At 41.0% G+C, this 15,388-nt stretch overlaps 1 protein-coding gene across 1 annotated transcript; it reads left to right on the forward strand.

Moving 5' to 3' along the window:
* The first annotated feature begins 4,752 nt into the window (after positions 1-4,752).
* On the forward strand, positions 4,753-14,514 carry LOC139540748 (diencephalon/mesencephalon homeobox protein 1-B-like). The gene is made up of 5 exons (XM_071344674.1): positions 4,753-5,022; positions 7,827-7,992; positions 8,242-8,420; positions 11,944-12,364; positions 13,032-14,514. Exons 2-5 carry the CDS (start codon positions 7,839-7,841, stop codon positions 13,469-13,471), a joined length of 1,194 nt encoding a protein of 397 aa, XP_071200775.1. The 5' UTR covers positions 4,753-5,022; positions 7,827-7,838; the 3' UTR covers positions 13,472-14,514.
* Positions 14,515-15,388: the final 874 nt, after the last annotated feature.

Genomic DNA, 15,388 nt, shown 5'->3' on the forward strand with positions numbered 1-15,388 from the left:
GGTGAGGCTAAAAGCTAGAGGATTGGAAGAATAATGTATTCATGAAGTTGTGAAAACCTAACGATGACTCTGCTTTGAAAGACTCAACTTTCCACTTGATTTTATGCAAAATATCAGTCGAAACTCTGCTTAATTTTTTAGGAGTAAAAATTACACACGCTTGTGCATGATAAACACGATTAAACTGTAACCGAAAATCGTTTAGTGTTTGCATAGTGTTTTACCGCTCGAGTTGGTTTATGAAGGCATAGACTGCCAAAGTCCTGATATGACTGGATAAAGTTTTAGATCCTGAAAGCATGCGGGCCTATGCGTCATTCAGAGATGATGGAGAGCAAAGACGATAATTCACGTCAGTCGAGGCTTATACATGATAAAGTCTGAAAGGAGCCGTTGCCGGGTATGCGGAGAACAATGAGCGCTAGTGCCAAATCCGTGGAAATCTGAGATGAATTTCGAAATAAGGGCTAGAAAAGTTAGAGGGTGTTAGGATGAGAGCGAGAGAGAGGATAGAGAGGACGGAGCGAGAGAGAGAGAGAGATAGAGAGAGAGAGAGAGAGAGAGAGGGAGAGGGAGAGGGAGAGGGAGAGAGAGATACCAGTGGTGGCAGTAATATTGCTCTAATATGAGTACGTCTTCGACGTACACTTGGCTTTAAACACCTCAAACGCGCTGGACATTAGCCTGCATTAAGTTATGTGGAAAGCTGATTTGAGGAAGAGCAGCTGAGAGGAATGCCTTCTCGCTTTAATTGCTTTAGAAACGGTTTCCACAAAGAGACATTGCCCAGATTTACCTCCCGTTTAAGTTCTTATTTCTATCGGTTCACAAGTTAATCCGATTTCTCTCCCAGACCCAAATACTCAGTGATATATTGTGCTGACAAAAGACGGAGAGGAACAGAGGGTCGGCTTGAAGCATTAAAAACTTCCCCCAAAATAAGAACAAAACAATTGGAAACGAATGTGAATTTATACGAATTAAGTCACAAATCTGTTTTATTATTAAATTGCTAAATGTGTTGTCCTTATTTTCATGATTAACCCTATCATTAATTATAAGTTAAAAGGCTTATTCATTGAATATTGAAAATGACAATTAGGGTTATATCCTTGCCATTATTATGAAATGGAATTTCATGACTGTTAAGTAATCACATCATCATAGTTTTGGAGTCTCAAGACCCGAATAATGAACTATGTCTTAATGCCAAATTGTGTCACTAAATCGACATTTTTAAACAAGAGAAGGCCTGCGTTCCATCAAAAAACAATTCTGATGTTGCTTAAACCCATCATTGAAAATACTAGAGCTGCATAGATCATTGTTTTACGTAATGTAATGAAGGATTACAAACAAACAAGAACATTGGTAAGACATATTGAACAAGGCAATCTGTTGCGCGTAATGCACTCCTGGGGGCGCGAGGCGTGATGCATAAATGACAGCAGTAAGTTGTTTCTGATAAATTCACTGTGTACAGATGTCACATGGCGTCCTGCCAACCTGCTCAATCCACCAGGCTACGCCAACACGGTTTATTCATTATCTACAACCATTTAATAGACCTATAATTTTCCCTATTTGCGTCAGAGGTTTCCCAATTGTCTCCCATACCCTGTTATTACAAGTTGATGTATTACATGAAATACATTTAATCAATTAAGATGTGAGAATTACACAACCTACAAAGAAAATAGAACAACAGCATATTCGCCTTGAGTTTTGCGCCCATGTTCGACTGGATTTCCCAGGAAAAGTCGTTATTGGCATTTCACATCAAGACTGGATTGTAAAACTCAGTCGTGAGAGTGCATACGTTTTCTTTTCATGCAGTGTTTGATCTAAGTCTAAACTTCTATGGATGAATATGGTCAAAGATCAAATTGAGTTTAAGATTTCACACCCTCCCTTCTCTTTCTCTCCTCTCTTGGAGAAATTCATCAAAATATGCAAGCGTTGGGCTACATTAGAAGGCTACATTTCGCTGCCCTTAATTCCAGCCTAAACGGGTTTTCTCCGGGAGAAGAAATCTTTTCTTAAAACCTTGAAGAAGAGAGGGGGCATTATTGTTTTAATCCTCTTACCAGCAGTCATTTTAAGACAGTTTTTTAGAGGCTGAAATGGCGTCTTGTCTCCCCAATCCTAACCTAAATCCCTTGAGGCCGGGAGAGTTTCTAAAGGCAGTAGTACCCTGGCATCTATTACCCATCTCTCCACCGCAGTCTCCTCAGCAAATGGCTCGACAAAGTCAAAAAGCAAATACAATTATTGCATGAGTAAATCAACCCTTTAAAACAACCCAAAACCTGCATGCAAACCATTGTAATCAAAGCGTTATTGAAGCCATTGGCACTTCTTGAGTGAACAAACATATGATTTATTATAGCTACCCTTTTAGGTTATTACATATAGGCTAATATAATACTGCATGGGTTTGCAAAATGGGATAGTGGATTTTAGTCGATGTTCCAAGTTCCATTTGAAAATAGACTGGACATTGATCAAAGATATAGGCTACAAAGTGCTTAGGCCGAAATGCAAAGCAATTGTGAAATGTAGGCTATATTTTAATTAAGAAAATGAGACTGAAGGAAAGAAACACTTAGTCTATATTTCTGCTAAGGCTGTCAAACGATTAAAAATGTGATCGAGTTAATCGCAGGATTTGACTTCATTAATCATAATTAATCACAAATGCAGAATTCGCTCAAAATGAGCTGTAATTTAAGACGTTTTATACAAAAAGCATTACAATAATATTGATGTCTTGATTTTGTCCAAAGTAGACTAATGGTAAGCAGAATCAGGTAAATTGATGAAGCACACTTTCTTTGACCTCAATGTCAACTTGTTTTAACATGCAATGTTGTTTTTAGCTGTATAGATGCTATATTTTGATTATTTTGAACGCTTTGAGACAATACAATTAATCATGATTGAAAAAAAAGAGTGCACTAAAGTGACAAGAAATTCACTCGAGTTAACAGATGAACTCTGACAGCCTTAATTTCTGCATATTAAATTATAGACTGAGTAACATGTGAGATTCCTTATTGCATGATTTCACCTAATTTTAACATTCTGTCATAAAGAGCACATGTTCAAAATAAAACACGTTTTCCAATCTCAAGAGGTTAAATACACATTTTTTTAAACTATGGTATGTGCCTATTAAAGGCCCAGTACAGTCAATATTTTCATACGTGTTATATTATATTGTACAACAGCTGATGAAACTAAAACTGTAAAAGTGTGAGAAAAAAATATCTGTGTAGTTGCTGGTTGAAATACAATCTACATACACAGGCCCTTCTAATCAGCAGGTTTGCATGGGGGGAGTTTAGTCTTTGCATGGTGACATCACCACGGGTAAATGAGCTTAAATAGACCAATAACAGAGAGTTCCAAACCCCTCTGCCAATAACAGCTTGTTTTCAGTTTTCCCATCTCCACTCAGACCACTCCCACAGTCCAAGCAAAATTCTTGCTTGAGAAATAGTTTTTAGTTTAAAAAAAGCTCATTTTGTTTATTTTAATGGAAATCTATTACAATAAGGTGCTTAATTGTTACGCAGAAATTATTTTATATTGATATAAAAACGGCTGCATTGGGCCTTTATGTGCCAAATAAAGTAACAGGATTGACCATATAAGGGTTGACATAACACGGTTGAAGATTTTATCTTAAGTCAGCCATGAATCCCCTTGTGACAGGGGGAATGGAAGCTTGTTGTGTGCAGCAAGGAGGGGCAATTGGATGCAAGCTTCACAAAAAGATCACTTGTTTAAACATTTCTATGGGTAACAGAATTGACTAGTGCTCGACACACTCAGTCTTCCACCACAAAACACTAGAAAATTGCCAAAAAGAGTAGCGCCAGCTCACCTGCTTATGCATTATGATTTGGCTATTAAATGTTCACATTTTATTTAGATTTTTTTTTAAAGGAACAGTTTCATCATATTAAAACGAGAGTACAGTTCAGGTAACAACCTTAAAATTAGGGAAAGTTATTTTTTTTAACAATAAAATTAAACAATTGCCAAAGACCACCCAATCACATGAAATAAATAATATTCAGAAATAACTTTGACAAAGCAACGAAATAACTAAGGCTTTACAATGATGGTGAAAACTTGGAGAACTGTTGGGGTGAAGTGGGTTAAAATCTTCCTGGAAGTCAGAGGGTGCATGAAGTGACATGTCAAAGTGCTGAATTTTGACACTTTAGCTAGTCTTTATTCATATAAAAAAATGATGTATTGAAATCTCCACGTGGAGATATTAAAGGGCACTTCATTGAATATAATAGGCTTTTAAAATTCCAAATTGGCGCACAATTTCTACTTAAAATATAAAAGGGGCGCAAAGGGCACGCATTTCGTGGAACGACCCATACAGCAATGGCCCTACAAGTTAAGAGGATGAAAATACTAATACTAATAATAACACCATTTGATCGTTTCGATATTTGATAGAGTAAATATGACAATACCTTGCCAATGTCAGTATTCTAAATTAAGACTTCTAATTATCACAGATCCACATACACATTTTTTTCCTGTATAATATTACGCTAACATTCATGTCCAGAAATTGATTCAGAAATGAACTCTAAATCAGTCATGAGAAAGACAGGAGTAGAAGAAACCTCTTTTGATTGGCACAGCAAAGAACCATTTGAAATCTTGCATGACCTCACCGGGCGCTCGAGTTCTTTAAAGCCCTTACCTCGTGCGCGAGCCTGATATATGGCAGTACTCTGGATTCTTCCACACTCCGGAGAACAACAGGAGAGCGAGAGCACCGCGCACAGAAAACGGACTACTGTATTCCTGAAAGAAGACAGCGTTTTGAGGAGTTTGGACACTAGTTCAAAAAATGAGTATACAGGATTAAACAGCACGGAATTGATAAGTAAACGCACGAGGTGATACTTTGAACGCTAATATTCCATTTGAAACCAGCGGGACATCGGCTACAACACTCAAAGACCCCAGGAGCGGCGTGTGCAATAGGTAATAACTTTTTGAAGGGCATGCGTCAGTAAAACAAATCAGGGATGGACCATGTTAGAAAAATACCGTTCTAAAGTTTGCCTGTCATAATTGCTGAACAATTTAAACCTTGGAGCAAAATATTGTTGCAGTCTTATGAAGATGCATTTATTATAAGCGGAAACACCTAAACTTACCTAAAATGTCAACATTATTTTATGAAATGTTAATCTCCTGAACAGTTTATTAAATTATCCATGTATATTAGCGTGGGTTTGGTCATAACTTGAATCAGGGGTGCATGCACGTAGAAGAGCGTGTCGCTTGTACAGACATATCGGCGGCCCCTGGGCGATAGGCCTATATAGCCTCTTCAGTGTCTGGGGTAGAACATATACATCCACGACAATTAGCATAATGAGGCTTAAATCAGATACCCAAGGCTAACTGACTCTCTCCACATGGAGATATTAACATTTAAACATCCTCAAACCAATTGTAAACCATATGTAGGCTACAGGCAATGGCACTTATAGGAAGATGAACTGTCATATTCAAAAATGGACATTATTAATCACACACACGCCTTGCACGTGTCAGAACGAATGACAAATGAAATAGCCTAGCATTTGAAACCTATTTGCACCTACATTAGACGGGGTAGCCAACTGGGGATCACCATATTTCACTGAAGAGCCCTCATTCATCTCCCCGCCACAGCAAGCCTCCGGGCAGTGGGACGCGAGCAGCCAAAGATCGGGAGAAACGGCTCCCATTTAACTCAAATACTCAGGGAGATAAGTAAATATTTAGCAATGCACATTCTGTCCCGGTCGGGGCCAATGTAAAGTGTTCCCTCATGGCTGGCTGGCAAAGACTCGCTAGCAAATACAGAAAAACAGATTCCTTGACCTATGGGCTATGGCATATTCCAGTTTATTGTAACCCATTTTATTGTAATTTTAAAACATGTTTTATCAAATACATTACAGTATATTATCTGGTATAGGCTGTATTTTAGGCCTATGATAATCCCTGTAAATGTGTCTGAAATTACCTTGTCATTACACTACTGTATTATTGGCATGGCAAAACATTTGTCAATTTATAATAGGTAGCCTATAGGCTTCCATCCTAACGGATAAATCAAGATTTGCAGTATTCAAACATTCAGATATTGTTAGATCTTGATAAATGTTCACGCTCCTGCATTTGGTGACAATATATGAAAGTGAAAATATGGATGATATCGATATAACGTATATAGGCCTATGGTTATAAGCGTTCAATTACTATTATTATTAATAATATTTTTATTATTAAATTAAACTTTTATTACCAATTTTAATAATTTCACTTCATACATTCTACATTTCTGCTTTATGAATGACAAGATGAAATGTTAACGTGATAGGGGTCTGACACTATCATTTAGGCTTCTGTATTTAGATTGTTGTGTTAGCCTACACATTCCCGCTGTCACCCTTAGGGCTTTCATTCCCAAGAGCACATCAAATACCGTAGGCTATATGATCTTTTGGACATAGTGCAAGACTGCTAAATATAGCAAATAAATAGATCCAAAACAGGCGAATCCACCCATTTGAGGGGTTGAAATTATATTCAAACAAATATTATTGAAGGCCTACTTACAATTATTATTCTTAAAATAACAACATTGCAGTCAGTATTCCAAATTATGAACGCAATATGCACATGAAGCTAGGCCAACTTGTCTTAATAAATAATACAACAATTAATAACAAAAATAAACATGATTCGTCGTGACTTGTTTTATGAGCAGTTTACGATTAAATTCTCAACGCACTGACAATTTTTAGATTTAAGTCGTAGGCTTGGATCATTTTATCGTAATCTATGTGTGAATACAAATTAGCTAGGCTATTAAATGCGCTAATTTGCTACACATTATGGATATGACAATAAGTCTGCAATTAATAGGACTCTTAATGAAAACATTATAGCATTTAATAATTTATTTAGTCTGCTGGTCACGCCAAGTTATTTGCTTTTGTGTGATTTTTCAGAGCAAAGTCCCCGATTAATTTCTGATTATTGTGTAGTTTTCTGTTGACGTTTCGTTGGCGTTTTTAACTTCAGCTAGTGCTGTAGGGACTCTATATTTAGCCTATTTAGTAGGCCCACGTCGCTTTGCTTTCAGGCACAACGTCAAGTGCGACATACAAATAATGAATATCAATATCAGCATTAATGTTGCGATAACACAGGAGAATAGGCTAATTATTTCATACAGCCCCTGGGGCTTTAGTGGGGGGGGGGGGACTCTCTTGGGACAGGCTGGTTAAATAGCGAGCTTTGCGTGGGAACAGAGGGTTAGGGTTCGTGGAGGCTGGCTTGGCTTCTCAATGCCATTATATTATAATGTCTCACTCTCAGCTTTAATCTTTACAAATACAAATATTTACAGTTATAGCCCTATAATAGCTGATGCAATATTGGATCATGTCCAAAAGCAGGTGCCCAATTAAAGGTATTAGAAGTCAGCTATTGATAGGCGAAATAGTTTTGATAAAATGTATGGAAATAGGAAATGAAGATATAATAAAAAATAGGTGATAATAACTTAAGCCTACTTGATCTTTGAATTATCTATTAATCTACATCTACAGTCTATTAATATTAACAAGACTATAGCCTTGATCAATCCACACTGATATTACACTATGGTTTTAGGCTATAATTCAACAATAACAATACATTGTTTGACTTGTAGCTACATTTAACCTCAAACTTGTGTAATTACAAATGCCCATAAACAACTTTTCCCACTTTTTTTTAAAAAGTTGACGGGAGCCATGCAGCACTACGGAGTGAATGGATATTCTCTCCACGCCATGAACTCGCTAAGCGCCATGTACAACCTCCACCAGCAGGCGGCGCAGCAGGCCCAGCACGCCCCTGACTACCGGCCGTCCGTGCACGCGCTCACCCTGGCAGAGAGGCTGGCTGGTAAGAACTGGTTGCACATTTTCTGAATATATAGCTTAAATCTGTCCATAAGTCAGAAATATTTACAATACAATTAGGCTAATGCTATGTGATGGTCAAGTCTGTTGCCTTGTGTTAAAGGGCTCTTGAAGTAGTCGAACTAAGTGTCTTACACAATAAATTGAAGCATTTACTTAAATCCATATTCAGAGCCAGACTCTCAATTAAATTGGCCCCGTCTCTTTTCCTTCAACGGCTGCACATTTCAAGACATCATCCTCGAGGCCCGGTATGGCTCCCAGCACCGGAAGCAGCGGCGCAGTCGCACAGCCTTCACTGCCCAGCAGCTGGAAGCCCTGGAAAAGACCTTCCAGAAGACCCACTACCCTGACGTGGTGATGCGTGAGCGCCTGGCCATGTGCACCAACCTGCCAGAGGCCCGTGTACAGGTGAGGATACTACGGAGTCGAAAGAAAGGAAATATTTCACGAGGTTCTCATCTTCTGGGGTGGAGTGAGTGGGAGTGAGGATGATAAAGAGCAATACTTACTTAGTCCTCTCCAGGGCCCATACCAAAGATCTCCAATGATGTCGGTCTTGGGCAGATACATTTTTTTCTGGCCATGACTAGTGGATGTTTTTGAGTTCTGCAGACAGGAAGAGCAATATATACTGGACAAAAATATAAACGCAACATATGAAATGTTGGTCTCATGTTTCATTAGCTGAAATAAAAAGATCCCAGAAATTTTCCATACTCACAAAAAGCTTATTTCTCTCAAATTGTGCACAAATTTGTGTACATCCCTGTTAGTGAGCATTTCTCCTTTGCCAAGATAATCCATCCACCTGACAGGTGTGGCATATCAAGAAGCTGATTAAACAGCAAGATCATTACACAGGTGCACCTTGTGTTGATGACAATAAAAGGCAACTCTAAAATGTGCAGTTTTGTCACGGTTTTGAGGGAGTGTTCAATTGGCATGCTGACTGCAGGAATGTCCACCAGAGATCTTGCCAGATAATTTAATGTTCATTTCTCTACCATAAGCCGGCCTCCAAAGTCGTTTTAGAGAATTTGGCAGTACGTCCAACCGGCCTCACAACCGCAGACCACGTGTAACCACACTAGCCCAGGACCTCCACACCCGGCTTCTTTACCTTCAGGCCACCAGGACAGCTGATGAAACTGTGGGTTTGCACAACCAAAGAATTTCTGCACAAACTGTCAGAAACCGTCTCAGGGAAGCTCATCTGTGAGCTCATTGTCCTCACCAGAGTCTTGACCTGACTGCAGTTTGGCGTCGTAACCAACTTCAGTAGGCAAATGCTCACCTTCGATGGCCACTATGCATGCTGGAGAAGTGTGCTCTTCACGGATGAATCCCGGTTTCAACTGTACCGGGCAGATGGCAGATAGCGTGTATGGCGTCATGTGGGCGAGCAGTTTGCTGATGTCAACGTTGTGAACAGAGTGACCCATGCTGGCGGTGTGATTATGGTATGGGCAGGCATGAGCTACGGACAATGAACTCAATTGCATTTTATCGATGGCAATTTGAATGCACAGAGATACCGTGACGAGATCCTGAGGCCCGTTGTCGTGCCATTCATCCGCCACCATCAACTTGTGTTTTAGCATGATAATGCACAGCCCCATGTCTCAAGGATCTGTAGACAATTCCTGGAAGCTGAAAATATCCCAGTTCTTCCATGGCCTGCATACTCACCAGACATGTCAACCATTGAGCATTTTTGGGATGCTCTGGATCACGATGTATGACAGCGTGCTCCAGTTCCCGCCACTATCCAGTAACTTCGCACAGCCATTGAAGAGGAGTGGGACAACATTCCACAGGCCACAATCAACAGCCTGATCAACTCTATGCGAAGGAGATGTGTCGCGCAACATGAGGCAAATGGTGGCCACACCAGATACTGGTTTTCTGAGTATTTTTTGTCTGAACAGCAGTTGAAGCTGTGAATAAGTATTTGTTATTGAAGGGCCATGCTTGAGTTGGTTACAAGTCTACCTTTCTTTTAAGGCATCTGTGACCAACAGATGCATATCAGTAATACCAGTCATGTGAAATCCATAGATTAGGCCCAATGAATTTATTTAAATTGACTGATTTCCTTATATGAACTGTAACTCAGTAAAATCTTTGAAATTGTTGCATGTTGTGTTTATATTTTTATTCAGTGTAGAAGTAAATGTGTTATTAGTTAAAATTATATTTGTAAGAATCAACAATATACACATTGGATGCATCAAAGATGTATATTTTTACTATTTTCTACATTGTAGAATAATAGTCAAGATATCCTAACTATGAAATAACACACATGGAATCATGTAGTAGCCAAAAAAGTGTTTTATATTTTATATTTGAGATTCTTCAAAGTAGCCACCCTTTGCCTTGATGACAGCTTTGCACACTCTTGGCATTCTCTCAACCAGCTTCATGAGGTAGTCACCTGGAATGAATTTCAATTAACAGGTGTGCATTGTTAAAAGTTAATTTGTGGAATTTCTTTCTTTAATGCGTTTGAGCCAATCAGTTGTGTTGTGACAAGGTAGGGGTGGTATACAGAAGATAACCCTATTTGGTAAAATACCAAGTCCATATTATGGCAAGAACAGCTCAAATAAGTAAAGAGAAACGACAGTCCATCATTACTTTAAGACACGAAGGTCAGTCAATACGGAAAATTTCAAGAACTTAGAAACATTTCTTCAAGTGTAGTCGCAAAAACCATCAAGAGCTATGATGAAACTGGCTCTCATGAGGACTGCCACAGGAAAGGAAGACCCAGATTTACCTCTGCTGCAGAAGATAAGTTCATTAGAGTTAACTGCACCTCAGATTGCAGCCCAAATAAATGCTTCAGAGTTTAAGTAACAGACACATCTCAACATCAACTGTTAAGAGGAGACTGAATGAATCAGGCCTTAATGGTCCAATTGCTGCAAATAACCCACTATTAAAGGAAACCAATAATAAGAAGAGACTTGCTTGGACCAAGAAACACGAGCAATGGACATTTGACTGGTGGAAATCTGTCCTTTGGTCTGATGAGTCCAAATGTGAGATTTTTGGTTCCAACCGCGGTGTCTTTGTGAGACAGAGTAGGTGAACGGATGATCTCTGCATGTGTAGATCCCACTGTGAAGCATGGAGGAGGAGGTGTGATGGTATGGGGGTGCTTTGCTGGTGACACTGTCAGTTATTTATTTAGAATTCAAGGCACACTTAACTAGCATGGCTACCACAGCATTCTGCAGCGATACGCCATCACATCTGGTTTGCACTTAGTGGGACTATCATTTGTTTTTCAACAGGACAATGACCCAACACACCTCCAGGCTGTGTAAGGGCTATTTGACCAAGAAGGAGAGTGATGTAGTGCTGCATCAGATGACCTGGCCTCCACAATCATCCGACCACAACCTAATTGAGATGGTTTGGGATGAGTTGGACCGCAGAGTAAAGGAAAAGCAGCCAACAAGTGCCCAGCATATGTGGGAACTCCTTGAAGACTGTTGAAAAGCATTCCAGGTGAAGCTGGTTGAGAGAATGCCAAGAGTTTGCAAAGCTATCATCAAGGCAAAGGGTGGCTACTTTGAAGAATCTCAAATATAAAATATATTTGTATTTGTTTAACACTTTTTTGATTACTACATGATTCCATATGTGTTATTTAATAGTTTTGATGTTTTCACTATTATTCTACAATGTAGAAAATAGTAAAAATAAAGAAAAACCCTTGAATGGGTAGGTGTGTACAAACTTTTGACTGGTACTGTATATAAAATCAAAATTACCAATATTGACATTATCAGAAGCCTTGGCTATTACAGAGAATTACAGTTTTCGTAGCAATACATTTCAGCCAAAAGATCATCTGAGATTGAAAAGTAATGACATTGCTTTATTACTGTAAATCAACTGAAATCCTTCCTCTCATCAGGTGTGGTTCAAAAATCGCCGCGCCAAGTTCCGCAAGAAGCAGCGCAGCCTCCAGAAGGAGCAGCTCCAGAAACAGAAGGAGGCCAACGGAGAGGGGGGTGACAAGGAGGATGTCAAGACCAAGGACACCTCCACCACAAGTGTGCCCTCCACCCAGAGCCCTTCACCTCCCTCGTCCTCCACCTTGGAGTCGAAGCAGCCCCAGCCTGCAGAGATGAACGTGGAGGTGAACGTCACCTCCCCGGAGCCCTCAGACAGCGAGTCGGCCGCCGAAGACAACGGTGAGGGAGAGGAAGAGCTGAGGAGGGAGAGGCTGCAGGAGGAAACGCAGCAGCAGCTTCAGGGGGAGATGCAGCAGGGGGATGCAGGGCTGCAGCCGGGAGGCGGCTCTCCGTCCTGCAAACGCCTCAGCTCCACATCAGGTATGAACTCCTCTATCACAGTCACAGATATTGGGCCATACATAGAGACTGTGAGCCAGCTTACAAAACGGAATTGTCTTTTAATAGTCTTTGCAACAAACACTAAACAATACATAAACAGTGGTGGTTATTTATGCAATTAGACCCAAAGGGGTGTGGAAAATTGGCCATTATAAACTGGGTGGTTCAAGCCCTGAATGGTGATTGGCTGACAGCTGTAGTATATCAGCCCGTATACCACGGGTATGACAAAGCATTTATTTTTACTGCTCTAATTACATTGGTAACCAGTTTATAACAGCAATAAGGCACCTCTGGGATTTGTGATATATGTCCAATATACCACTGCTAATGGCTCTGTCCAGGCATTCCGCGTTGCGTTGCATGTAAGAACAGCCCTTAGCCGTGGTACATTGGTCATATGCCACAGCCCCTCTGGCCTTATTGCTTAAATATACCACAGCTAAGGGCTGTTCTTTATGCACAACACAAAGCGGAGTACCTGGATACAATCCTTAGCTATGGTATATTGGCTATATACCACGAACCCCGAGGTACTGAAATGCTGTTTCAGCCAAATCAGCAACCAGGACCCAAACTACCCGGTTAACAATTATCTTTTGACCTAACTAAAACCAAAATCTTCTTCTCCCTCTCTCATCATCAGACTCTCCCCTGGGCTCTCCCTCCCTCCCTTCCTCCAGTGGTGGCATGGGCAGCAGTGGTCTGTCCCAGGGCTCCTACGCCTCGTCCCCCCTCAGCCTCTTCCGCCTGCAGGAGCAGTTCCGCCAGCACATGGCCGCCACCAACAACATGGTCCACTACCCCTCCTTCGACATGGGTACCCCCTCTTCCCTGCCCTACCTAGGCATGAACGTCAACATGCCCTCCCCCCTGAGCTCCCTGCCCTGCCAATCCTACTACCAGTCCATGTCCCAGGCATCCCTGTCCCAGGCCCAGCAAGTGTGGAACAGCCCCCTGGCAGGTCTCCAGGCTCCTCCGGGCAGCATGCCCAGCCTCAACAGCAAGAGCACCAGCATCGAGAACCTGCGTCTGAGGGCCAAGCAGCACGCAGCCTCCCTGGGCCTGGACACACTACCCAACTGACCTGACCCCTCCCCCCCAGTGCAGGGCAGCTACCAAGGACGCAGCCAGACATTATGACCTCTACTACTGACATCTTCACTGACTGGACATTATAGACACTGCATCAGTTTTGGACACTGGGACTGGACATTTGATCAATACACTACTGGACACTGCTTATTTGATCCCTCGCAGGTTAGATGCATAGACCCAGTCCAATCTCACTACTGCTACCCACCAAACCATGTGGATCAGAGAACTCAAAGCTACACTCCTATATCACAAAGCCGTCATCTCATACTGGGGCAAATGCATGGCGGTTTACAGTATCTGATGATCTCAACACTAGAGCTGGCGAGAGTGACAGTAATATTAAAGATGAGCTTTGCATGCATCCTGAGACAAGGATTACAATGGCACAAAGATTGAACCAAGATTCCAGCCTCAGATCAAACCCATTCAAAAGATTTACAACAGCACAGACTGGCCCTACAACTCCCACAATGCCCTGCACCTGGCAGATGGACGGTACTTCTTGTTAAAGAGCTACATCCCACCTGCAAGAATTTATTCCACATTGTACTGTAAATATTCCTCCTTGTTTGTTCCCATCCCATCTGCTTGGTTAGGGAGTATAAATCAGTGTCTCCTTTTGTGTCGAGGACTTAAACAGGAAACATTCAAGCTATTTTTGAATTGTTCCATTGTGGCTTTATGCAAAGGACCTACAGTAGAATGAGCCAATACCTGCTGGGTAAAGATTATAGTCTACGGTGGGAACAGAGCGACGTTCAAATATGAATCTGTTTAATCTAGCGATGTTATGTTCGCCTGTGTACCAGGTTGTTTCTGCATGCGTTTAAGAGCGCTACATCTTTACGGAGTCAAGACAGTGACAAAAAAAAATATGGTGTTATCGACTTAAGCAGAAACACACTGGCACCCAGACCAACGCTGTATGTATTTTATCATTGTAGATCCCAGACATGTATTTCTCAATTGTTTACTTAAATGTGAGTAATTTATCTGTTAAAATGCAAGGGAATAAACCACGTGTATGAAGATCGATTGGTGAATGAGATTATTATTTTAGACGATAATTTAAATCATGCAATATAATTTCTGAATAATTATGTTGTGAATACATCACAGACAACAGAGACAATTTGCATGTTTATATGTGAAAGCCTTTTTTTCTACTCTTGTGTTTTGAAAACTATACTGAACAAAAATGTAAACGCAACATGGAACAATTTAAAAGATTTTGCTGAGTTACAGTTCATGAGGAAATAATTCAATTTAAATCATTTCATTAGGCCCTAATCTATGGATTTCACATGACTGGGCAGGGGGGCAGCCATGGGTGGGGAGGGCATAGGCCCACCCACTGGGGAGCCAGGCCCAGCCAATCAGAATGAGTTCTTCCCCACAAAAGGGCTTTATTACAAACAGAAATACTCTTCAGCACCCCGCCCTCCCCCCTCTGACGATCCCGCAGTTCTGCGGTTGTGAGGCCGGTTGGACATACAGCCACAGTTTTTTAAACGATGAGGCGGCTTATGGCACAGAAATGAACATTAAATTATCTGGAAACAGCTCTGGTGGACATTCCTGCAGTCAGCATGCCTATTGCACGCTCCCTCAAAACTTGAGACATCTGTGGCATTGTTGCATGACAAAACTGCACATTTTAGAGTGGCCTTTTATTGTCCCCGGCACAAGGTGCACCTGTGTAATGACCATGTGGTTTAATCAGCTTCTTGATATTCCACACCTGTCAGGTGAAGGGATTAAATGCTTATTAACAGGGATGTATACAGGGATGTATGTATTTATATTTTTGTGTAGTTTGCCCTTTAGGGCTACCGTACTTACCAGAGCTTTGGGACCATGGGTGGCTACCTGGTGGAGCAGCTAGGTCAGAGTGGCTCACCAGAC

This window comes from Salvelinus alpinus, chromosome 16, assembly GCF_045679555.1.
Source record: "Salvelinus alpinus chromosome 16, SLU_Salpinus.1, whole genome shotgun sequence".
In the NCBI taxonomy this organism is placed as follows: Eukaryota; Metazoa; Chordata; class Actinopteri; order Salmoniformes; family Salmonidae; genus Salvelinus; species Salvelinus alpinus.

Coding starts and splice junctions, on each gene's coding strand:
- LOC139540748 (XM_071344674.1), top strand. CDS start 7,839: ATGCAGCACTACGGAGTGAATGGATATTCTCTCCACGCCATGAACTCG. Junction 7,993..8,241: donor CCTGGCAGAGAGGCTGGCTG/GTAAGAACTGGT, acceptor GCACATTTCAAG/ACATCATCCTCGAGGCCCGG. Junction 8,421..11,943: donor TGCCAGAGGCCCGTGTACAG/GTGAGGATACTA, acceptor TCCTCTCATCAG/GTGTGGTTCAAAAATCGCCG.